This window comes from Carcharodon carcharias, chromosome 14 (genome assembly GCF_017639515.1).
Source record: "Carcharodon carcharias isolate sCarCar2 chromosome 14, sCarCar2.pri, whole genome shotgun sequence".
Taxonomy (NCBI): domain Eukaryota; kingdom Metazoa; phylum Chordata; class Chondrichthyes; order Lamniformes; family Lamnidae; genus Carcharodon; species Carcharodon carcharias.
The window spans coordinates 21,313,040-21,339,916 of record NC_054480.1 but is presented as its reverse complement, the minus strand read 5'-3'; the positions used below and the strand labels follow the sequence as shown (position 1 = coordinate 21,339,916).

Here is a 26,877-nt window from a genome sequence, read left to right as displayed (position 1 = left end):
ATTTCAGACAAGCAATGAATTAGACACTTTAGATGATATTCTGGGTGATTTACCCCAGTATTACCCTGAGTCTGGGAATAGCAACACTATGATAAACAAACAGGCAATGTTTCAGGATGTCATGGCATTTGAAAGAGGTCACTCACCTTCCCCAGGAACACAGAAGCAAATCCGTGGCAGTAAGTTGATTCTGTTACTGATGGTGGAATCATTCTTCTATATTAAGGGAAGAAAAGTTGCGCCATCTGCTGTCTTAAGTCTGCTAATGCATCTAGCTTTTTAACTTGCAGGAAACTTTAGCCTTTAGAATTATATTATAAACAAAGTGCATCCAATCAGAGAATTGGGCTACAGAGACCTTACTACCTTTTGAGGGTTGGAGTGATTGCCTTATTAATGGCAGGGAACTTTCCTGGCTTTCATACCCCAATTTTCCTTTCAAAGCTGGAAAGAAACACATTTTCAGAGATGACCATGGGCCTGACATCACCCCTTCACAAAATACGTGAAGGTCAAGCAACAAGGATCAGAGAAAGGTCCTTCTTTTCTTCCTGGGACAGGGATTGGCATGGAGATTTTTTGATTGCTGTTTCTATACAATGTCCAAAATGCCCTCAAACCAGCAGTCTGTCTGTTGCTGAAAACCTTTTTTTCATGCCCCAGCCACTGCCAAGGGACATTCTTGCAGCAAGGATATCTCAGAACTAGGATAGTTATTAGAAGCTGGAGTACAGGCAAGCCCAGCTTATTGCATGCATAAATGTGCTTCAGATACATTTTGCCTGCTTAGTGCCCTGGCAGAAATTGGGTGGGAGATACTGAAAATCAGGTAACATCAACCGTGTATTTTCTTTCTGATTTTACTTTTGAAGTTTAAAGCTTGGACTGAGAATTTTATGCAGCCTGGAGAATTTATTGCAAGGTATTTGGGTTCATCAGGATATAATTACATACAAATTTCCAAAATTGATAGATGGAATTTTGAATTTATGCAGTTTTACTACTTGCTTTTATATAAAAATAATTAATGAAACTTTGTGTCTGAGTTTATTTTCAAGACTGCAACAGTCAAATGGGCTTGCTTTTGATTTTTCCTTTTTTGTGGGATTGAATTATATTTGATATTGTATATTCTTTCATGAAATCAAATGTTGATTACTTATTCAGCATGAAATGAATTATTAAGTTCATATTCTCAGAATTTCTTTGAAAAAAGGAAGGCTTCACATTGGGACTCATTTTTAAGACTGGCTGCTCGTATTAAACAGCATGTCCCAGCCACTGTTTGCAACAGGCAAGGTACAGACTGTACCTAATCAGCCTGTGCTCGCAAAACTCAAAACAGTGTCCAACATTAGATGTGATTCCACGACTGGACAACATTTGCTAAATAATCCTCAGTGTGCTAAGAATTAGGTTGGCAACCAATTTAAGGTTGTCAGGCCCGCAGTATGGTGCATTTGTGTGTACTGGAAGCTACATATATTAATTCACAGGGCCATGTTCTTTGCAGACAGAAAGAACATGCACGCACATTGCACATGTTTCAGCTAAACCAAATAAGGGATTCGCTGACTCATTCCTCTGGGCAATGCCTTGACCAATCGGGATCAAGCTACCTGGCTTAAATTTGTAACAATGCTTGGCAGTTAACTGTCAGTCACTATCACTGGTGCAATCTCCATGGCAATGCCTCTACTAATCAGAGTTCATTTGCCTACCAGCACTTTTCTCATACAATATAAATTGTTGTTTGCCCCTTATTTTGGCATTCTTGTGAATTGTTCTGATGAGTGCAAGGCAAAAAGCTTCAACATGTCTCTTTTTTTCAGCAATACTCAAGTTCTATACTACCAAACAACTATTTGTAACATTGTATGTCAATATCTTAGCTTTAGGCAGTCCACCACCTATGCAACCCTCTAGACCTCGGTTTAACCGAGCCATGTCATTGGATATCAACAGCCAGGGTCAGCCCAGTGCAGGACTTGGCCCTCCTCTGAGAAACAGCAGCCCATATGCAATGATGGCAAAACAAGCAATGATGGCAAACCGGATGGGAGGCAGTCAAGAAAGTTTTGTGGGGAGTGCAGGTATGTTTCCAATGTTTAAATATATGGAACACTAGATCAGTTTTGTGAAAAGCATTTAAGTACACAGGGAAAAACTGTTTAGAAACTTACTGCTATTGCCATCTTTCACTTTTGTTTTTTACTCTCTTGCCCCAGAAGGAAGAAATTTCCTTTTGTGTAGCAAAATCATAAATTTGTTGTTGAAGGATGTGTTTACATTCAACATAGTACAAAGTTGAAACCTTGTTCAGTCATTGCCATTTCCACCTGCTAAAAGAAAGCAAGAAAAGGCTTTCACTTAGTGCCTTTTTTGACCTCATGACATCCCAAAATGCTTTACAGTCAATGAAGTACATTTGAAATGTACCACTGTTGTAATTTAAGAATAGCAGCAGCTAATTTGGGCACAGCAAGTTCCCACAAATAGCAATGTGAAAATGACCAGATAATCTGTTTTTTGGTGATATTGATTGAATGATAAATACTGGCCAGGACACTGGAGATAACTCCCTTGCTCATATTCAAATTAATGGCATGGGATCTTCTGCGCCCACTTGAGAGGACAGGTGATTTAACTTTTCCTCAATTCTTGGTTAAATCATTTGAGAGCTCATGGAGAAGGTTATGCAAACTTTATCTCCAAGTTTTTACCCATTAAGGAACATTGTATTAGGTAGAATGCACACTAGAAGTAATAGTAAATGGTTAGCGGTAGGAGAGGGTTTTGTTATGGCACAGTGCATGGTAAATGCTGAGCTGCTCGAATCCCAGAGGGAAACTTGAAACAGCAGCCAATTTTTGCAATTTGTATTTTATTTTAAGAGGCGTGCCTTGAATTCAATAATAAGTCCACCGAGCCTTAGAGGTTTTTTTAACAAAACTAAATTAAACATTTATTAATAAAAGAAATGATTTTAAGCACATAGGTCTACAAATTACTACTGTGATAACTCCTAGCTCCCCTAATTAAGCTGACTCCCAGTTACACCTCCGTTAAGGCAACAATAAAAACAAATAAATTTCAACAGACCCAGGCAAAGCACATAATACCCTGGACAGTGATACTCAGTGAGTTTTCTTAGCTTCGGTTCCTGTTGACAGCAACTTGACATCTTGAGGCTGGAGGCTTTTCACACTTGTTAGATCTTAGAATGCCTTCTGCTTACACATAACCTCAGCTCCTTTATGCATGTTTCTCCCTTTTTAATGTAAATTCCATTGTTCCAATATGTCTTTGCAATTTACTTTTTCCATAATATAAATCTTCCATAGTACTCATATTATCAATAATATTTGGGAAAAATAAACATACTGTTTGGCTTAGCCTCTGTTGACTAGCTGTAACACCTTACCATCCCTTTGAAATTCACAGCCCTGGTTTATCTAAAAATGCAAATGTTCTTCACAGCTCACATTCTAAAACTTCAGCCATGTTTACATATTTAGCATTTCAAACTAGCTTCTCTTTTGATAACTCAAAAGCTCCAGACTAGCTGTCTGCAATTCAATTAAAACTCACACACACACACCCTCACACAGAGAAACTAATCCAAACCTCACTATTAACCAATTTTATAATAAATCACAATCTTATGAAAATTGTTATATTTTCATGACAGTTTGATGGAATGAGTGGCTTTTGTCCATTCTATACTTTCTGTTCTTACCATGCTTAAAATAAAATTTTATACTGTCCATTTCACAATTTTAAGAACTTTGTTGTGCAAAATGATAGAAATTTACATTTATGATCCTTTTGTGGGTCGTTTTACTAAGATTGATATTCTAGTAATTTGTGCTCACGCTCCTTCAAACAATTGAGCAGCACTTCAAAGCTCATAGTGACAACAGGGAATCTGTGCTTGTTCAACAATTGACTAAAATAGCCTTCTCAAAAGCATAGAAACTTGACTGGGGCTTGCCTTGATTTATAACACTAATGGGGCTAAGACCTAACACTCTATATGTTTATAAAATATAAATATTATATCTCCTCATGGCTAATTCCTAAGATTTAAAAAACTGGACAATGACCTTTTAAAGCATGTTTAGATGCAACCCTCAAACAATAACAGCTATTTGGCAGTATCACAGAAACTTGTGCCTCTTTATCTCTAAAGAGACCCTACCGACCCTTGTGAGCTGTAGATACCAAAATACAAAGGTCATCTGCATTTCAGAATCCAGGCTGGCCAACCAGAGTCTACTAGTCAGCTAGGACAAAAGGCCCTGCAACCTTCCTTTTAAATTCTTAATGGTTGGAACATTAACAACCTCAGGAGCCCAGACAAAGTGGAAAGATGGCAGTCATGTGACATGACTCCACATCCCCTTGCTGGTGGAACCTGTAATATTGCCTTGTGGAGTTGCAAAGCTTGGTCTGCCAGGTTTCCATCTACCAAGCAGCAGCACAGAAAAAGGGTTCCGTCCAGGTTTGAATGCCTGGCCCCATCTACACTGTTCCCACTGGAGGTTCTGAACCACTGTACTATCGTCTACAAGACTAATTCATCTCTGCGTACCTACCCCATTGTGGAAGTAAATGCTACAGGAAAGGGGAATTATCCAGCATCAGTTTAGCCTGCTGACGTCTGAAAGAATACACCATTGGACTTTGATTCTGGACTCACATGAAACAATGATTCTTTACTCTGTGGCGTTTGCCCTGCAAATCTCACTTTCTCTATCCCCCTCTTTTATTGTATGAATGGGAAGTAGGTAAAGTTGCTACCCTCCCATGTTTCAGTTTGTGCAAAATAAACTAACCCTCTGAGTTCATCCTATTACGAGTTTGATGTGGGATTATTAATAGAAATTGGATCACACCAAAACTGAGGGGTTGGAAAATACGCCACCATTTATAAAGAGGGATATCAAAATAAAACATCTTTCTGTTTACGGACGAGCGGTGAGGGGAGAAATGAGGGCTTTTTAAATTAACCTCCCTCCTGTCTGTAACAGACACCAAGGATTGTCTTTTTTGTGGCTTTACGTACTTGATCTGCCATTTATTATGGTTCCTGTGTACCTACATAACAGGGTCGCTCTATTTTGTTCACTTAAGACTCTAGAATTTGAGATGTATTTCCTATGTCTATTCTTCTACAAGGTAATATTACACATTTTTATACATTTAACTTGCCTATCTGCCCAAACTGCTAGCCAAGAATGCCCTCCTTCAACCTTTTCTTGTCTGTTATAGTTTGTGATGGTATCAACACATTTTAATACTATTCCTTCAATTCCTAAATTCAGATCATCTATAAGTATAGCAGTTATGAACAGCCCCAACAGAAACTGTTATTAGAATGCCACTCATCCCGTTTTTCAAGAATTAATGCCCTTTTACCCTCAACCTCAGTCTACCAACTACCATTCTATCAATGTGGCCATAATTCCCTTAATTCCACATGCTGTTGCAATAAGGCTTTGCTGCATTGTTTGAGATGTTGTCTTTTGAATGAAACATTGACCTGGCCTCCTTCTGTCTGTTTAGGTAGATGTGAAAAAAAAGAAGCAAACCGTACTTCCAGTGTACTGGCCACCAATCCTCAGAGCAGAGTATCTGGCCATTCATTTATTTGTTGTTTCTGTAATCTTATATTTCAGTGAGATGATGGGAGTGTAATACCAGCTTATATGTAGGTAATGTGTAGAATTGATGAAATATTTAAATAGATATGCAGCGTGAACTGGTGAGCATTCTGTACAAGACATATTTCAACTTTGCAAATGTAATTATGGAAGGAACATTAGTCTATTCAAATCCTGTGCTGTTCAATTCTGAATAAATGACATGACTCTGGATTTTTCATTGTTCAAATACACATTTCATCAGGTTCACATGGAGGTATGAGCATTGCTCGGCAAACAGCCATGGCAACAGGGGAGTGGGGATTGCCAAACTCTACTGGGAACACGGGACCTAGTTCTATGATCAGACCAAGTTCGGACTATAGCTCATCTCTGCAAAGAGCTATGGTGGGTAACTCCTCACTTGGAATGCAGATGCGGTCTAATGGACAATCTGGTGCAAGAACGTTGCTTCAGCAACAGATGATGGGACTGAGTAAGTTTGTTTTTCTACTCTTTCATTTTTTCCTCCCCCTCACCCCCACCCTTCAACTTCCCCAAAACCACTCGTCTGAGCTCTGGAGGGTGTTTGCAGAATTATCCCAGCATAGATCAAACAAACAATGGTAAACATTTATGAGGAATTTCTGAATTTACCTTTTGATTGAAAGATAGGCTAAAGCTTATTTAAGGTTTAGTCTGATTCCTAAAGTCGGCTTTTTGTTACATCACTCACTTTTCTATCGTTTAATTATTGTGCAGATTTATAATATTTCTATGATAAGAGCAGGAGGCTCACTAATGACTCCCACTTCCTGCCCATAAAGAATTGTGGGACAATGCTGTTGCTACAATCTGACCTTTCTATGTAAAGCAAAACTATTTTGCATAGATAATTAACCAGGATCTGGTTGGGTTCAACCATTAATCTGCCAGTGCTTACTGTCTAGGCTTAGATAGGAAGATTGCTCCTCAGGTGGAGCTCTGGAGAGTGTTTGCAGAATTATCCCAGCATAGATCAAACAAACAGTGGCGAACATTTGTGAGGAAATTTTAAAATGGGCATCAGAGATGTAACGGTGTGCTTATCTACTTTACTAAGCCCAGCTGAACGCTCATGTTATTGGAGATGACAAGGAGGCACAGATGAGAGGAGGAAGGAAAATTGGAGAAGAATCTGAACTGTCTTTAAACACCTGTTTCCAATAGGCTTGAGTTGTATTGGTAGAGGTGGAGGAGCAAATCTCAAATCCATGCACTTGACTAGAAGTTCAAAAAAATTGTGATGGGGCAGGATAAAGAGAAACAGCTAATTTATTTAATTTACTGTACAGCATCCAGATTTTAAAAATCTGCATTTTTTTCATACGTGTTCTCTTATTACTTAGGACCTTCAGAGATGGATATGGGTCTTGGAGGCCCGCAGTTTGGACAACAGCAAGGTCCAGCCAATCCAACTGCATCGTGGCCAGAAGGTGTCCTTCAGATGGAACAAGGAAATTCAGGCAACCAGAGCAGGTTAGCTTGTCATTTGTGCTGGGGGAAAAATTGGTTGTGTTGCTTGTTTTTTGTTTCATAACAAAGATTCACTCTAGAGTAAATATTCATATTGGAATCAGCTTGGTCTTTAATTGTTGATATCTTCTTTTGTGTTCACTTCAAGCATTCCCAGGTCCGATGTAGTTAAGAGCAGAGTAAAACTTTACCTACAATGTTCCGCGAGCAACCCCTATTTTGACATTTTAATCTCAAATATGTGGTATCTTTCTGGTCTCTGGTAATTAATGGTAAATTACTGGTCATTTATTGCAATATTGGGCACACTGCAGACTGTTTGGATACTAACCAAACTCACTTCATGATTGACAGACTGTCATGCCACTATTTGGATGAGTTCCAAACTGCGTCAACTTGTCCCAGCTTTTTTTCATTTTGTGTAAATTGAAGTTGGACTGGGAAACCGGCTGTCCCAGGATCAGTTTCTTTAGCTTCCGGTGGAGTGTTAACACCAAAGATATGTTACAATCCATTCAAGTATTGAGTAAGAGCAATCTGGAATCGTTATCCTAACAGTTTTCTCTCCATCCCTCCTTGGCAAGCTTCAAGCATCCACCGAATGCCCCCCTCAGATTGGGAATTTGTAATAATTGGAGCCAGGGAATTGAGCTTGTGTCTTGGTGCCTGTGGAACAATAGCGTGCAACTCTGCCAAGCAACAGATTTTCTTTGGTTCAATTTTCAAAGTACTTCTGCTGAAGGGAGATAATTCCAGCAAATGGAACTACTTTTGGGCCTCCTCAGGGGTACTCACTCCAGTGGGAAAAGAGCATGGCTGTGGAATTACTTTTAGATTGCTCTCACAAAGAGCCGACATAGAGACAATAAATTAAGTGGGCTTCTATGCCATAAGCTTCTCTGATCTAAGTGCCTGAGCTGCTAATGTGATAAAACTAGGAAAGCGAATCTCAGCGATTCACTAATGGTCTAAGGTGAAAGGGGTTGCAGATGGTGGTCGGAGTCTCTGGATTCGTGTGCATTAAAACAGCCATGTATGCTGTTTCCTCCTTCATTTACCCAAGATAATGTTTGTTTGCAGTCAATCTATACTTTGTAACTGCAATAATACATTTGGCTGTAAATACGGTCTGTTTCAGGCAGCCATTTGGAAGCTCCCTGGATGATCTTCTTTGCCCTCCAACTACCGCAGAGGCTCAGAATGATGAAAAAGCGCTACTGGATCAATTGGACACACTGCTGAGCAATGCAGATGAAATGGGCCTAGAAGAAATTGACAGGGCATTAGGAATCCCAGATCTTATCAGTCAGGTACCACAATCAGACTTTTCTGTTCTGTATTTTTCTTTTATTGACTTGTGGTAATAACAGTAATGGGTATGAGAACTGGGGAATGGTAAATAACGGTTTGTACATTGTGCTGCCATTGAACAGTCTTATTGTTGGGTATTTCATGACTCAGTGCAGATTGCACCCATCAATGTAATTCAACCTCAGAAAGCTCTTTGACGGTGCGATGCACTAGCATGGCATCACCAATTTACAGAAAAAACTTTGAGGAATATCTATTTTCTTTTTGGTAGCATGTGTCATGGACTGAGGAAAGTTGTCAAAATAAATTAGCAAGTAGTTAAAGCTTTCTTGTGTAATACTTTCTCCTATGTCCAAATTGTGCATTATCTGGCAACATAGATCATATTCTAAATACAGACATTCCTTGCTTCAACTGCATTTTGCATTCAGCATTTCCTACATCTCCCTATATTTCAGGCCTAATGTTGTCTTGGTATAAATTTCAATTTGGCACCTACTCTGTTCTTCGTAGACTTGGTCTGTTGGCCCTGTGTCTGTGTTGTTAATTAAAACAAACAGGTGTTGGCAGCAAAGAAGAGATGATGGTGGAATTTAAGTAAGGAAATGAAGTAATCTAATTTCATCAGTGTAACAGTTCATTTCTAGATAGTTTTACTGATGTCCAATAGCCAGATTTCTGGGTTGACAGAGAGTGAAGTAAATTGATGTGGGAGGAGCAAAAGGATCAGTTTCCCAAAAGGACCTAAATGATGGTGTACTGTGGTTATGCTGATTGGTCTTCCTGATTCCTTCACGTTTAAATATCCCTAGGTTTTTAAAGCTTAAATTTGTATTTCATAAGTATTCATAGGGTACCCGTAGGCTGGATACTTGGGATATGCATCTAGCTTCTCAATTAAATTGAGCAATTTGGGTTGATAAACCCCAAAAAATATAATTTGTTGTTGTAGCCATTCATGCCGATTTGTCTTATTTAAGAAAAACTTTCAATTACTTCACGGGCTCTGCTTTGGCAGGTGATGGAAGAGCAAGTATGAGTATAGCTATACACTTAAATTTGATAAAATTAGGCCATTTTATTAGTGCCATAATGAAGTATGTTTCAAATCTGGCTCACCAAACTTGCTATCAGGTGCAATGTCAATTATTGTCTGTATATGGAAAAAATGCTACATACCTGTAACAGTATGTACAGTAATAAAATTCTCACTGACATTTACTCTAATTTCCTTTGTGACATTTAAATAAAAGTGAAGAAATGGATAAATGTGTTACTGTATTCAACTGGAGATTGTGGGGTGCACTCCATTTTGGCAGTTGTTTTCAGTGTAAAATAGGAGCAAAAATTGACCAGCTTGTGGAACTGTGGCCCATGCTTCAAGGGAAAAGGAAATATGTCTGATGCCATGTCAGCTCAAGTGAAATTCAGAGATCTCTGGATCTCTATTTTAAACGAGAATTGGCTGTCGTTTGGTAGTACAGAACTTGAGTATTGCTGGTAAGACAGATATGTCTGAGCTTTTTGTCTTCCACTCATCAGGACACTCGCAAAAACATCAGTATAACGGGATGACGGCAGTATTCTGATGAGTGCAAGACGAAAAGTTTAGACCTGTCTCTTCAGCAATACTTCAGCATTAGCTGTCTTGCATATGCTAATGAGGTGCCTTAACCTGTCTAAGTTCCCCGCTCTAAAATTTGGTCAGAAATTGAAGGGAGCTTACGCTGCATGTGATCTAACTAGCTTTACAGACTGTACAGCGGCCTGCATTCATCCTGTTTGCTGCCTTCTCCAGACCGACTTGACAGTCACTGTTGGCAGTCAAGCTAGCTAATTTTGCTCTGGGCATGATCAACAGACTGCCCAGTTGGCATCTGTGGGTTGTTGGCCCTGTGATAATGGGGCCCTGAGACTAGCTTGCATTTTTAGGCCAACCTCTTGAGGCAGGTGTTACAATTGCACTTCTGGTTTTGTGCCCATGGTTGTGGATTAACCAATTTTCCCCTTTGGATTTTGATTCATATAACTAACTAAACCAAGTCAATTAAACTCTCCCTTTTATTTGTCCTGTAAAGTTTTGCATGCATTCAGCAAACTGTCAAAGATCAAAAATTGATGTGAAGCACATCAGCCATAAGTTTTTTTTTCTATGTTGCATTCCAAACCTGTCTGTGACTTATTCACAACTTTAGATGTGAAAGTCTGTGAAGAGAAAGGTTATGGTGTTGTATCAGACAAGCTGGGTTGACAGAACAGGGATAGTGGCATTGCACTAAGAACTGGGTTGCAGTCTACATATAGAACTTGAAATAAAGAATTTGAATTTGTTAAAGATAATAGCGATGAACATTTAGGACACTTTTACCTTTTGTTAAGATTTTGCAGAATAAATTGGATTAATCCTTATTATTTTTGCTGCCTAGGCTCAACCTCTTGAGGCACACTCAGAACTGTTCTCAGGGCAGGACACAACCATGATGTTAGAACAAAAAACGATATATGGTCAACCATTTCCATCCCAGCCTGGTCCAGTGCAGGGATGTTATCCTTCCATGCAGGGCCAGCAACCAAGCTTTAACCCCATGATGAATCAAATGGGTCAACAAGGCAGTTTCCCCCTTCCCAACATTCATGCCAGAGCAAACTTTGCCCGGCATCGCATGATGAATGCTTCTGCTCCCAAACAACTTCGATTGCAACTTCAACAGAGGTTACAAGGACAGCAGCAGGTAAGAGCAGCTTGTGCTGCGAGTCACGTTGTCCATGTTGAAGATGTGTTTTTTTTTTTAAGACATTTTAAAAATTTAATTCCTTATCATGTAGATAAAGAAGGTGGGTTCGAAGTTGTACACTAGTAGTCTGAACCCTGTACCAGAACAAGTAGGCCTTGTGCATATTGGAATGGTGAGCTGTGAACAACTGCTAGGCATCTCCAGCGAGCCCTCAGATAGGTCTTGGGAGAGCGATCGAAAGGGGTGATTTCGATCAGGAGGGATCTCGAGTGATAGCCAGTATTAGATAAAATAAAAACAAAACACAGTGGATGCTGGAAACCTGAAGTAAAAATAGAAAGTGCTGGAAATACTCAGCAGGTCTAGCAGCATCTGTGGAGACAGAAACAGAGTTGGCATTTGAAGGAAGGTAGGCAGGAATGTTTTATACCATTGAAAGGTGGCAAGAGGAGAAAACACAAAAGGGGAAGGTCTGGGATAGGGCAGGAGAGATTAAATGACAAAGATTTCATGGAACAAAAGGCAAAGGGAGTGGTAATGGTTGTAGTAAAGAACCAAAGCATTTGTCCATAGTAAGTGTGAATGACAGTATAATGAGCAACTGTCTGAAAGCAAAAACATGAAAAACAAGATTCTGCCCAGCAGATGACAAAAAAAACCCCAGAATCAAGGTGGGGGACAGAGTTCAAGGTCTGAAGTTGTTGAATTTAATGTTGAGTCTAGAAGGTTGTAAAGCGCCTAATTGGAAGATGAGATTCTGTTCCTTAAACTTACGTTGAGCTTCTCTGGAACACTGCAGTAAGCCAAGGACAGAAATAAGTGAGAGTGCAAGATAGTGAATTAAAATGGCAAGCAGAACTGGAAGCTTAGGGTAATGCTTGCGACCGAACAGAAGTGTTCCACAAAGCGGTCACCCAATCTGCGTTTGTCTCCCCAATGAATACCTTGTGCGTAGCAAATGCAGTAGACTAAATTGAAAGAAGTACATGTGAATCATTGCTTCACCTGGAAACCAGTAGTAGCTCATTGTCTGCAGTCATCCCTTCACAGATTGTTGGTCTAGGCCAGATGTCAACATGTCTTTTTAAATGCAAGCGGCCCAGCATCAGCTGGGTTTAGGGCAAACTAATTTGGCTCTTATTTACATTTGCAAAGTGCCTAATGCCATTTTTCAGCTTGGGCCCTTGATGCTTAAACCAAGATTAGAGGAGGTGCATTTCCAGCTCTAAATGTATGGTACCCATTTTATACCTGTACAATGGGCACAGCATGAATGAATTTCTAAGCCATGTTCTTTGTTCTGGTCAATAATTCTGTTGTTTCTTTCTTCATTTCACTGTAGTAATCTTTCTGATAGTTTCAGTTCTCAGTCAACCCAAGTTTCAGATTGTTTAAAGAACTGAACATTTAACTTTGAATCAATTCACTTTGTGCCACTCTCCTGCCTTCTCCTTGTAGGCCTGCACGTTCTTTCTTTTCAGAAAATAATCCAATTCCCTTTTGAATGCTTCTATGAACCTGCCTCAATAATACTCTCAGGCAGTGCATTTCTGAGCCTAACCACTCACTGCGTGGAAGAAGTTTTTCCTCATGCCTCCATTGCTTTTTTTTGCCATTCACCTTAAATCTGTGCCTTTAGTTCTTGATTCTTCCACCAATGGGAACAGTTTCTCCCTACCTACTCTGTCCAGACCCCGCCATGATTTTGAATACTATCAAATCTCCTCTCAACCTTCTCCAAGGAGAATAGTCCCAACTTTTCTAATCTATATAGGTAACTGAAGATCTTCATCCCTGGAACCATTCTTACAAATCTTTTCTGCATACTCTCTAATGCCTTCACATTCTACTGGAATTTTAAGTGGTGAAGCTAATGTTGCTTTGAAATTGAAACCCCTGTTTCTACAGTGCTTCATTTGGCCATTGAAGATTCATAGTATCTTGGCTGTAGAAAAACTCTCATTCTTAAATATCTACATAACAGACCATATTAAATATTTTTAGTAACCAAGATCAAGGCAAGGAAATGAAGGAATTGTGCCCCCAAACTGCTCAGGTCTTCATGCCTGGTTCCAGCTGATCACAGAGCCAGAAATCTGATGCAGGGAGCAAAACCGCCAGCTTAAATATAGAGAACTGCAATCCTCACAGCCAGTTATAGTTGTGTGAGACCACACTGGCGCAGCAAATGCAGTAGACTAAATTGAAAGAAGTACATGTAAATCATTGCTTCACCTGGAAACCAGAAGTAGCTCATTGCCTGCACGTATCCATTTACGGGCCCAGTTTTGTGTCCATAATTCCTGAAGTGTTCCTTTGCCTATAGCTGCTGTGATTTTGGTGATTAGATGGAGATAGGGAGTCAAAACTTATTTCTCCTTAATGAAGGAAAATTTACTGTTTGCTTTTTTGATCTTAAACTACCTGGTCACTTTGAGTAACATTCCTACAGTTGAATACTGAGTGGTAATTCTTGTTCCTGATAATTGAGTTGAACTCAGTTAATTATGTCACCACTCAATCTTGTTTTTGGCTTTTCCCACTGTGTAGAAGATGTAAGGGATGTAAAAGAATTATGCTGCAATGATGTGGGTGCATTTTATATTAGAATCAGAATAAGGAAGACATTTGAAATTTGTGTTTTGAAGCTTATGAACCCAAACCGTCCGCCCCTTGGAGTTAAACTAGAAAGCCCCAATGCAGTCAATCCAGCTCTCCGACCAGGCATATCACAGCAAATGATGGCGCAGGTAAGTGGCCAGTGTTTCATCTTTTATTTTTAACATATTTATATGTGTTTAGTGTATAAAATATGTTGTTTTTCTTTGTAGCCCAATTTTTAAGCCATGTGGGGTGTGTGAAAGACAGTCCTTGTGAAGTGTGAATAGTTTTTCTATAGTTGAGAGTGCATAATATATATGCTATATCTGAGGCTGTGATAGAATGAATCTGCTGAATAAATTTTTAATGATTTCTAACCAAAGCTCCCTCTAAATTTTTTTTGGATTGTGCTTGTTCATGTGCATGAGCCCTTTAATTTCTTTTTGCATTGCCACCTAGGTGTGGTAATTTAAAGGGGCTGATTTATGTGCAGCCTGAGCAAGGACTTTTGGGTTGCTGAGCAGCCATGAGCAGCAGCTTACAGGGAACATTGCCTCGAACCTACCCGAAGTAATTGTTTCACACATCTGTTTTCTGACTTGCCATGAAGAACAAGAATAGTTTTGGATCAAAAAAGTATAACTTACAGTAACTGAATATTATTGTTAAACAAGGAGTATGAGAACCATGAGGAGATGAGGAAGATTACAGCAATTGCTAAAGTATAATGGTACCAGTGCATGCAGAAATGAAGCAGCTATTTCTGTCTGTCCAGGCCTGGGAGAACTTATGCTGTGCAGACACTTTTTTAATAGATATATCTGGATAAGTGCATTAGTCTACATTATTAACATTATGATTGTACTGGGCAGAAGATGATCAGGATTAGAGACCATCTGAACTATCCTTGAGAGAGGTAATTTTGGACCAGTCATAAAATGATCATGTGCTTGTTTCACAAAGCTGGTCTCTGGTACTGTTGAAATCATTCAATGCTCAACGACATATAAATTCAAACAAAGATCAATTGATTACATTCCAATACTAATTAATTGGCCTGTAGATTATAGTGGGCTGCTTATGTCTTCTGCACTCATTTGTAGGCTTTTTTCAATGCACAGATGATGGCCCAACAGCATCGAGAGCTCCTGAGTCAACGCCAGAGACAGATGGTGCAACGAGCCATGATTATGCGACAGCAGCAACAGCAAGGCTTCAGCCCTCCACCCAATGTAACAGCTCCCACTGGCATGGAAAGTGCTATGGGAGGTCCTCAGATAACCCCAGCATCACCACAGCAATTCACGTACCATCCAAATTATGGTATATAATTCAAGATAGCAAAGTCTTGTCATTTGTTTTGCCTTTCACTTGTTCTTTATCTCAGAAGCTTTTGTCATTTGTCCTCCATGTCCCTCAGCTCCCCCAAATATGCCTGCATTTTATAGCTCAATGTTGGACATTTCTTGTATCATACTACCCACAGAATGATGAAAATGGGGGAAAACAGATTGGTTAGGCTCTTACAGTCAAGTTCAGTTATTCACACCATTCACTGAAATTATTAAGCTGAAGACTGACTGCCACTGAAACACTCTTCCATGCCTTTGTTACCTCCAACCTTGACAATTCCAATGCTCTCTGGCTAGTCTTGAATCTACCATCCTCTGTAAATTAGCTCATGCAAAGTTCTGTTGCCCAAATCCTAATTCGGAACAAGTCCCATTCCCCCAACACCCCTGTGCTAGCTGACCTACGTTGGCTTCTGGTTCAGCAACACTTCAATTTAAAATTCTCAGCCTTGTGTTCAGATTCTTCCATAGCGTCACCCTCCCCTATCTCTGGATCCTCCTCCAGCCCTACAACCTTACAAGATGTTGGTTGTACTCAAAACCTGGCGCCTCGCATATCCCCGATTTTTCTCAGCTCCATTAGTGGCTGTGCCTTCAGCCATTTAGGCCCTAAGATTTAGCATCCACTCCTTAAACTTCTCTGCCTCTATACTTTTCTTTTTAAAAAGTCATTCCTTAAAACCTATCTCTTTGATCAAGTTTTTTGTCTCTGTCTTAATGCTGCACCCAGTCACAGATATTATCAGACAAATCTGACAAAGTGCCTTGAGACAAATTACTGTGTTAAAAGCACCAAGTAAGTATAAGTTGTTGGTGAAGTTATGCCTGTTATGTCTTATTCTTGAGCAGTTTAAGCTTTGTTCTAAAACATTCTCTTTCCTCATTTTTAAATCTTTCGCTGATCTACCACTACAGGTGATTTGGGTATAATTTTATTTTCTCAAGTGGTTTTTACCTTTTTTTTGCTTAGTGTATTTATTTGAATAATGCTTTCATTTCTCCTTCTTTAACATCTCTTCAATTGCTCAAATGTTTGGTTAGTTTAACTTCATTTTTCTCTTTTTTTTTGATGCATTTTTCCCTTTCCTTGTATCTCCACTTTTTGTTGACCATGTTTCAGTAAATAACAGCAGGAACTTGTAAAATTTAATCTCTGATTGAGACCTTAAGGAATGCCTTGAGTGGAATATTTTAAATAGCTACTTGGTAAATCATGGGCAATGTAATCCTGATTTTCACATGACCTCACAGAGATCTAGTGGTGACCCTTTACACATACAGACCAGCCAGGGCATAAGATGAGATACTGCGACTAACTTCAGTGCCTCTGTACTCATGAGGGCAAAAATCCAGCAATCTTCTACTGGGAAATGAGTTTATATGGGTATTTGGAGAAAACTGAATCCATCTTAGTGGTGATCACTGCCCCCCTCATTGATTGAGCACAATCAATTAGCCTGTTGACTGATTATTGTCCAGGCAAGCACAAGAAGAGTTTTCACATGGACAAGATACAAGAGGGCTACCATTGTCTGAGGAACATTACCCGAGTAAGAGCCAGCATGAAAAAGACTCTAGAAAAAAGGAAATCTGTCGATTTTATGCTGGAATTACAATGATACATCCTTGTCACGGGTATTTTTAAATAGCGTGTTGATTAAGTTGACATGATTTGTTTCGGTGGTTCTATTAGTTGCATTAGTTGTGGATTAACTGCAGTTTTCTTTGTACAGGGATGAATCAACAACCTGACCCAACTTTTGGCAGGGCTCCCAGCCCCCATAATGCACTCATGTCAAGAATAGGGCTTTCACAGAATCCCATGATGCAGCACCCTCAGGCAGCTTCTGTCTACCAAACAACAACTGACATGAAGGGCTGGTCCACGGGAAACATGGGTGGAAATAGGTATGTTGTAATAGAGCTGTCATTAATTCATGTGCTCTGAGGAACTATTCGATATTTTCTGCCTTGAAAAAAACATTTCGGAGGGAACCGTACGCTGCAGTGTTGGTTCCAACCAGAGAGTATATTGTTTACACTACCTGCTGGATCATGCATGCTTCTGTTCATATGTGGTTGCAAAACTGTTCTCCCAGCAACAAAATTTTAAATGTGTAGATGTTCTATGTGTTTGGGCGGTAGCATCTTCGTTGTATTTTGTTTAAATTTATGACAATTAGATTTTGTTTTTAAATCTACATAGCCCAAGAGATTCATTAACTATTCTTTAAAACTGCTTTGACTCTACACTGCAATTTTAACACTTCATGCAATCAAAGCAATACAAGATTACTCTTATGAGTTTCATACTGCCTCTCTTCGGTGTTGGGTTATGTCCTGGCTCGAAATGTATGCTACAACTTTAGAGTCGCTGTGAAGCAGAAACTACTTTGCACTGTTGCTAAATGTAATTTGAATAAACCTGATATTTAATAGTGGAGAGATAATAAAGCTAAAAGAATACTTGCCAAAGCAACAAGCTATGAAGGACCAATATCTGTAATTATTTCATTACTTAAAAGGTGATCAAAAGCTGGAACAGTAGTTAGTGCTAGCATACTGAGCTTACCCAGAAATTCCTAGATGCTGTAATGGGAGGAGGTAGGACTGGTATTTTGAAAAGATGAAATCAAAAGTGTCAAAAAGCCTCCTTCACCTGAACCTACTTTGTGTTATGCACACTTCAGTTCCTTGAATAAACTACTGTAGCCAGTTTAAGGGTTCAGAGGAGTATGTCAATTTATTTTATTGACTTCATGTTTTTTGCAGTACATTTCCACAGCAGTCTCCACAGCAATTTGGGCAACAGGCAAATGCCAGCACGTACAACAGCTTGATGAATATGAATGCCAACATGCCAGTAAATGCCAGTGGCAGCAGTATGGGTCAGATGCCAGGGCAAATGGGTATGACTCCAATGTCTGTGTCAGGGATGTCAACCATGGGTCCAGAACAGGTAGGATATATATAAAACTTTTTCATGATCTTGCTACCTCCCAAAGCACTTCACAGCTAATGCAGTAGTGTGGTTACTGTTGTAATGTAAGAATAGAAGCAGAAGTAGGTCACATGGCCTCTTGAGTCTTCAATGACTGATCCTCTACTTCAACTTCGCCTTCCCACCCAATTCCCATATCCCTTGATTTTTCTTGAGTGCTTAAAACTATTGATCTCAATCTTGAATATTTTCAATGTCAGAATGTCCACAATCCTCTGGGTTAGAGAGTTCCAAAGATTCACAACCCTCTGAATTAATTAATTTCTCCTCATCCCATTTCTAAATGGCCAGCCCATTATCTAAGACTATGATCCCTAGTCTCCTGCCAGGGGGAATAGCCTCTTAGCATCCAATAAGAATTTTATACATTTCAATGAGATCCCCCCTTCAGTCTTCTAAACTCCAAAGAACATAGGCCTATTCTAATCGATCATTCTTCGTAGGACAGCTCTCATTCCAGTTCATCTTGTGAAACTTTGTTACACTCCCTCTAAAGCAAGTATAGCCTTCCTTGGGTAGGGAGATCAAAACTATACATGGTATTCTGGTGTGGACTCAACAAAGCCCAATATAATTTCAGCAAAGCTTCCTGATTCTTACACTCCAATTTCCTCGCATTAAAGGCTAGCATTTTGCTTGCCTTCCTAATTGCTTGCTATTCCTCCTTGTTAACTTTTCTGTACTTCATGTATAAGAACCCACAATTCCTCTGAATACTGGTATTTACTCTTTTTTAAAAAAAAGTTTCCATTCTTCCTACCAGACTGTCCCCACATTGTACTCCCATCTGTCACCTTCTTGCCCAATCACCTTAGCTAGTCAGCATTTGCAGCCGCTTTGTATCCTCCTTACAGCTTACTTTCCCATATAGCTTTGGATCACTATGAAACTTGACTGCATTGCACATGTTCTCTGCATCTAAGTTATTGATATAGATTGTAAAGAGATGAGGCCCAAGCACTGATTCTTATGGCACCCCGCTAGTCACAACCTGCTATCCTGAAAATTACCCATTTATTCCCACTCCGTTTTCTGCTGATTGACCAATCCATAATAGTATATTAACCAGAATCCCATGAGCCCTAATCTTATATAATAACCTCCTGTGTGACATATAAGAATCTCTTCTGATTAGCGAAATATATGACATCCATGGTTTCCCCTTATCTATTCTGCTATTTATATTCTCAGAAAGGTGTAGGAAAACACAGCAGCCAATTTTGACACAGCTGGGTAAAAACGTTCTTCCTCCATTCCCCCCCACCCCAGCATCTCTTATTCAAAACCTTAAATATGTGTCCCCTAGTCCTTGTGTCATCAGTTAACGGGAACAGATTTTCTTTGTCTATCTTATCCAAAACTGTCATAATCTTGCTCACCTCTATCAAATCTCCTCTGTCTCCTTTGATTCACCAAGAACCCCAACTTCTCTAAATTACCCTTGTTACTATAAGGGTGGCTGATGTGGGAAATAGAAATGCTTCGCAGATAACAGTAGTGTTTTGATGAGATTGTTGGTTATAGCTATTTCACTTCTATGCTTGCCAACTCACATTTTACTGACTATCAAAATGCATGGGGAGAAACCGTGGACTGCTTAAGTGCAGAAACATGTTATTGGGGCAAAGTAGGGGAAGTTGGGCTCTGTACCTGATCTTTCTCTGACTTGATAGTTAATAACGTAGAACAATACTTGGAAAGCAAAAGTACATTGTGTTCTTCAGCTCTGACACTCCTCTCCTGGAGCACCAAAATTGATTGCGTAAGCCATTTGACTCAATTGTGTAGATTTTATATTGAGCTAATTGGGGTAAATATCAAACTCTCAATGTTCTTAATCCCCTTTCTTTTCTCACCTTTCCCTGAAACAGAAATATTGCTGACAACTCAGGACGGCTGATCATCAATCCAAAAATGGTTAATTTGGGTCCACATGGCTTTTGAGAGCAATGCACTGTGAGAATATACAACAAAGACAATTACACAGATGGAGATGGCGCCACCTTGTGTGCTGCTGGGGATTGGTGCAGCCCAAATAGAACCACTGTGCCAGCCTGCTAAGTTGTACATTTCTTAACGAAAGAGAACTGTTTCTCTGTTTTTATTAGATGTGTTTGTTTTATCAAAAAGAAGACTCTTGGCAGCAGTACACCGCTGGGTCAAAAACTCGAATCGTTTAGGATTTGCTTTGGTTTTTAATTGTCCTTTAATGTCACCTGGTTGCTACCTTTTTGCTTGCCAAATCTAGCATCTACTTCAATGCAGTACCTGGCCTTGTTTTACTTTGTTTGGCAGTGTTGTGAAATGTCACTCGTAATGTGGTCATCACATTTACAAACATTTGAGGGGAAGAAAAAGGTGACTGCTGAGTGTCAGCATAGGACAGTGTGCTTGTTGATGCACTTTAGAGAGGGCTGAAGTAGTCAAGGATCGCTGCAGTGTTTCATGATCAGTATAGCCATATCTGCACATTAGCAATTTCTTGTTTTTGTTTTCCATATCATCTTTGCGTTAGATATCCCATTGGTATTTTGTAGTGGAACACACTGTATGACCAACCTCCAACTTTTTAAATCTGCATATGCAATGCCAAGCAATAATCTTCTTTATTTTAAAATATTGCAGATAAAATTTCAAATGGGGTAAATACAAGGTGCGTGCTGTTCACTTAAAGCAAGGTACTGCAGCATAAAACTCCTGGAAGCTGGCTCCTGTGAATATATCTTGTAAATAATGAATACAATATTATATTATATATACACTTTTATAGGTCACATTTTCTGATTTTTTTTTTTTGCACAGCATTGGTGAGGCTAAATATTTGACAGACTCTTATTTCTGTACACTTGCCTTTTGGCACCAGTTCAAGTTGTCAGTCCTGTTTGCACCAGACCTTGACAATTGAGCCAATCTGTATAAATGTGCAAAATCTTTAGATTTTTCCATGTTGATCACCCAGATTTTATCCTGTGCTGCCAATCTTTTAACTTTCTGAAAGTTTTTTTTTCTCATTCTTCTCACCTTCCTCTCCCCATCATTATATCTATAAAAAGAGGTGCTTCTGAATAGTGCAACTGCATCAAACTTACCTGAAAATCAAAGCTTAAATTGGCCAAACAGTAACTGATCAAAAGTTTGAAGAATGATTTATTTCTTACTAGTATTCAATTTAGTTTATATTGAGACAGAATTGCCCATCAAGTGCTGCTTGGCCATCCTCACCTCTGTGAGAGGAAGAGAGGGGTCGCCTGTAAATTGCTGAGCAATAATTCATAGTGTCTATGTTATGGTGATGGATGATGTAAGGATCTTTGTGAAGACGGAACTTTGGCATTCCACTACTTCTACAAATATAGGGGGATGGAATGAGATTTGCATCATTAAAAATGAGATTCAATTCTGTGACAGGTTTCACGTGATATTGCCTCACACATCAGCTTACTTTACATGGTTGTACTCCAAAGGAATAATATTCTACCTAATTTCCTTATTTTGAGTGTAAATTATGGATTCTGTGAGATTCTGAATGAGCAAAGTCTATGATGACTTGATGAATGAGTGACAGGACTGAACATTATGCAATTCATAGTGATAGAGTTTAATTCAATGGACAACATTTTATGTTTAACTGTAAAACTAAATTTTGATTGCTTTTGATTTTTTGTGGGTAATAATATACTGGGGTGTATTTTTTTGAAGCAAGAAGAGAATTCTGTTCAGATTGGTCTGAAAATAACTGTTACCAGTTAATGCCACTGGTTTCAGGGTGTGTTCAGATTTGTTGAAACAAAAGATAACTTTCTTGATTGCAGTGTCTTTCCAAAGTTTATTAGAAATATAAAAGTAATACTGTAGTTGAGCGAAACTGATTGAACTATAGATTTTAGACTGACAAAGAAGCATAAAGGTAACATGCTCATCACAGGGAAGTGGAATCATTTTGCACATCTAAACTAGCTTGTAGTTCTTATTCCATGAATGCTCATTGTTCTAGTTAATGTGAGTTCTTTTTTCCTTCTACCTTACTTGTTTGCTGCTTTTATTTCTTTCTACTCAAACATTGTTTGATCTGTTGGAGTCTATAGTGTTTCACAAAGTTGGACATGTCTGCTAGTGCATTCTTTGTTAAGAAAAAGAATGTACCTCAAGACTACACAAAATCATGACTAGCATTTTAATGCAAAATTAATTACTGCCACTGAGAACTTCTTTTTTCCCAAAAGGATACAGCAATTTAAACAGACTTCCTTTCCCCCTAATGACTGAAGTCAAATGTTCAAATGGTACAGAAATCTATGCAACAATTCAACTGAAGTGTAAGGTTTCTGTGCTGCTAATGCGGTTTGTGTCAGGCCACAACTGCACTTCTGCCTCTGTAGACTTGTTATTTTTTTAAATCAATATATACAATGTTACTGGAACTACCGTAGATAAAGACAATGTCAAGTCTGGTTAACTTTGTTATTGTAACTTGCATTTGTAGACAAGCAAGTGCTAGATGAATGGAATAGAAAAAATGCTGTTCTTGGCAGCATTTATGAACATTAACTTGAATTGAACCTACTTTAGTTGAAGCAATGGGTATGTTTTGTGCAACTAATGGCCTGAGGCCTTGTCTGATCATATTGATCACTTAACAGTTTAAAAGAAAACAACGAGTTGCTGTCAACAGCAGCAGATACATTCCACATCTGAATATTTTTTGTTTGGTGACGTCTCCCCAAACCCCACGAGAAACAAAGCAAATATTTGATTTAATTTTAGTGTTCTTTGGATACATTACTGACTGTGTCGGCTGGCTACTCTTAAACTGAAAGAAACTTTGTTTTATTAGGAGAGGTTTAAGTAGCAGCATCTGATTTTTAATTTTGGAAGAATCCCTTTGTGACTCTGCTTAATATATTTAGGGTTTTTTTAAAAAATGACCTGAAAGCTTTCTAGAAGCATTGGTGCAGACTTCTTTCAGCAATTAATTGCTGCATTTTGCACACGGGGCAGACGTTTGGCAGCCATTGACTGGTGCTCCCTGGTGTGCATATGAGCCAAAATAAAATTTGGCTGTCTGAAGTCAACCATGCATAGATGGAGCTGGGCAATCCATGAAACAGAGGCAATACAGTTCAGCTGTTGCCTGGCCAAGTTGAAAACAAAAATGGCTGAGTGCCTGTTGTTTCCACACAGTTGGAAATCGAGTCTCATTCCTGAAGTAATGAAAGATTTTTTTTTGAGTGGGGAATGAAATACAAACTTGCCTTATTTATACATGGGTAGTTCAGAGTGAAAGTTTTCAGAATTGAAAGCTTAATCATGGACAACCTTTTACTGTGGGTGGGCTGGGTTGGGGCGAAGACATCAGTTACTTTGGTTGCTAAGTGATGAAAACACTCAGGTTTGCTGCACATCTAGACTGAGGTCGAAACTAACCAAAAAAAAGAAACAAACTACTAAATTAGCCTGATAGTGTAAGGGACCTGACATTGGCTGCATTGCAGTAGCTGATTCTTGGTGTGAAGAACCATATGGAAAACTGTGTTTCATTTATATTCAGTTGCACTTTTCTGTATCCTGAGGAGGAAGTAGATATTAAAAATACTATACCTGTACTCAGTGAAGAGTGTCCTTAAGAATATAACCAATTAAAGTGCATATTTTATTGTTCACTATTATTTTATAACTTCTGCTTTGCTTTTCTTGTTAAATCTAGGCATAATGGTATAGCTGATCTCCATATTTCTTATACTGGAACTCTGAGTATTGTGGCCATTAAGCAGAATATATTCCCTGATAAAATGTTCAGATCTCAAACCACAGCTCAAATGTATGAACGTTCTTCACTGGCAAAGAGTGTCCCAATTTCAGCTGGTGACCCTGAGCGACATGGGTATTGCATTCTCAACAGAGAGGTGAATTACAGAGCTATCCGCCTGCTTCCAGAATTTGTTCTTTTTGTACTGGATCAAGGTGCATGGCAGGGGATAAATTGCTTGCATCCCACAAGAGAAGGGCATTAATTAGATAGAATTCCTAAGTAACAAAAATGAGTTGGTTTTCACATGATTTAGAGAAAATAGGGCTTTTTAGAAGCAGCATGAGATGCTTGCATTTGATATAAGTTTCTACAGCTAATTACTACAAGCTAATTTTAAAAAATATTGTGATGGCAAGTTTTAATAAAGGGTTTTTGTACAGGGATATTTATAAAGGATACAAACTTGAATTAACTGCCAATTGCCTCAACTGAATCCCTTTTTTCTTAAGGTGAACAATATTTACAAAAGATCAGTGCATGAATTCCTGTTCGAACATCTGTTTGTTGCTTCAAAAAGTAAAAAATGCCCAAGCGTGCAAGCTATCGATATTCTGATTTGCTCATGAAATGTACAGTCAACCTCACTCCAGCAGTAATTATGTCCCTGATACCTCAGTAGGTTCATCTAGGGAATAACTGAAATTTACAGACCAGAATGGCTCCAGCTTTGATCTCTCTTTTGTGCTGATGTTAGCTATGAGGGGGCTGAGGAGAAGAAAGGCACACTACAGTTGTCCTCAATGACTCTGGATTGAGGAGGAGGAAATTGACTAGCATTCTCACTCCTGATCATGCTGGTGTTCGTCCAGAAATGGACATCTGAAGTACAGGGGCAAGTTTAGCTATAAGTCGACTGGGATCAAATATCCTTTTGATGCACACACTTCAGGATTGCGAATGAGTAATGGCTACTTGGATCAGGTACTTGAGGCACCCCGTGCCTGTAGAACATTATTCCACTGTGGAGTCAGTACCTTCTAGAAAGAAGGAAGGGGAGAGAAGCTTATTTCATGGAACTAACATTGTATATTTTAATGAAAATTTTATACAATTCAGATTTTACTCCAGGTGAAACATTAATAATAGTGTTTGCAAATTGGCATCATTCTTTGAGTCCGAGCACTGTACTAATGTCCACAACTGAGTTTGGAAATTAAAAGGCTGGGCTGCATTTCTGTCTCCAATCTCCAGATTTCCTTATTAGCTCCCTCCCACCCGCTTCCCTGACAGTAAGTGATCATTTTACCTAACAATGCTTCACATCACTATGAGTTCAGAGCGCTGTGAATAAAATGGAATTATATTTTTAATGCAGAAAATGATTGTTTTGAATTCCAGTACAATAATTATGTGCGATCTGAACTGGGTGCTCCAGGAAGTTTGGGATTTCTAGGTAAAATGTGTGAGATTAGACTAGATTTTTTGATTTGTTTTCATTCTTAGATTGCATACTACTATAGAATTCTGAGATCATGTATATTCAAACTCTTTCCTTACGGATAACACCAAATTGTACATTAATATGGCTAATGTATAGGTTTACCCAGCTGAGCAAACTATTTATTATTTAAATAAGGAATAATTCAATGCAGGTATTATAATGAGTCACTTTTTTTCTTTTTATTTTTCCCATTAGCCTCAACCTAATTTTTATGTTTTTAATTTTCTATATCAAGTTTTGTTGGTGGTAGACACCTGTAAAAAAAAACTTAAAATAAAATTAATAAATTTATCATGCTGTAAAAGCAATATTTGAAAGGCCAACTGGAGAAGACCTACAGTATTGAAGAGTAGTGAGGATTCAATTTAGTTCAGTCTGAAGATATCAAATATTGCTATTTGTATCCCAATGTTACATTTCATGCAAAGCAAGGTATGATAGAGAATTCGTTTAAAAAAACACAAAATAATTAAAAAAGATAAGGTTGTTAGCAGATATTGCTTTTACTGATTTATTTGCCTCTTGATGTTAATGTTGTAAATAAAGATTTCTATTTAAAATGTCTTTGGCGATTTGTTACTGTATCTTGCTATTCAGCTGTTTGGAAACAGATGTTGTAAGAAAGCATTCTGTAAAAGTTGTACATTAAATACACATAAGCCATGTCTGAATAAATTTTCATGATATTAAAGTGTGTGAATGTGAATGTTAAAAGAAACATACAGTTGTACCACATTGTGTATCATTTTATTTAGCATTGATGGTTTAAATATTAACACTTTATGATCAGCAAGACAGGTGGTCTCCAATAAAAACAAAAAATGCTGAAAATACTCAGCAGGCTGGCAGCTTCAGTGGAGAGAGAAACAGTTCAGGTTTCAGGTGCATGAGCTTCCATCAGAACTGAGAAAAGTTAGAAATGTAATAGGTTTTAAACAAATGAAAGCCAGGAGGGACCTAGGAAAAAGTGCAAAGGGGAAGAAGATCTGTTGTAACGTAGAAGGTCTGTGACAAGAGTTCAGTGATTGATTGAGCAAACCAGAGTTTCACCGGACGGAAACGGTATGAGGAAGTGTAATCATGGTAGCTGTGAGAGTCAGTGGGCTTATAGTGTATATTTGTTGATACCCAGAAATAGGCACTGAGAACTCAAGATGAGTTGAAGATTAATTATGAGACGGAGAGAGATGGTGTGAAATTGACAGCAAAGTTAATGAAATTTTCAGGTTCTGGGAGAGAGCCGGAAACAGCATCAATACAGTCATCAATGTACTGGCGAAAAATAGTGAAGGATGGGCCTGAATAGGACTGCAACAAGGAATGTTCCACATAAAAACTGTATTACCTTAACAATGCACTTAGAAAATCATGATCAGACAAAGTCAATGTACAAAAAGGAAATATTTTTTGACAAACGTATTGTTTATTGAGAATGTAATTGCAAGGGTAGATGAATGAGAGCCAGTA

General features: G+C 38.7%; 1 protein-coding gene across 12 annotated transcripts in view; it reads left to right on the top strand.

Annotated features, from left to right (window-relative positions):
- Nucleotides 1–26,128, top strand: part of LOC121286839 (nuclear receptor coactivator 3-like) — a 268,327-nt gene extending 242,199 nt beyond the window's left edge. For 11 of the 12 annotated variants that reach the window (XM_041203932.1, XM_041203937.1, XM_041203940.1 and 8 more), the window contains 10 exons: nt 8–179; nt 1,893–2,093; nt 5,911–6,141; nt 7,034–7,163; nt 8,299–8,470; nt 10,898–11,203; nt 13,855–13,956; nt 14,929–15,130; nt 16,893–17,067; nt 17,932–18,133. In XM_041203932.1, coding sequence (XP_041059866.1) covers nt 8–179; nt 1,893–2,093; nt 5,911–6,141; nt 7,034–7,163; nt 8,299–8,470; nt 10,898–11,203; nt 13,855–13,956; nt 14,929–15,130; nt 16,893–17,067; nt 17,932–18,133 — 1,893 coding nt within the window. Of the gene's footprint in view, nt 1–7; nt 180–1,892; nt 2,094–5,910; nt 6,142–7,033; nt 7,164–8,298; nt 8,471–10,897; nt 11,204–13,854; nt 13,957–14,928; nt 15,131–16,892; nt 17,068–17,931; nt 18,134–20,031 lie in introns of those variants that run through there. The other variant, XM_041203942.1, reaches the window with a different exon arrangement.
- The last annotated feature ends 749 nt before the right edge of the window (nt 26,129–26,877 follow it).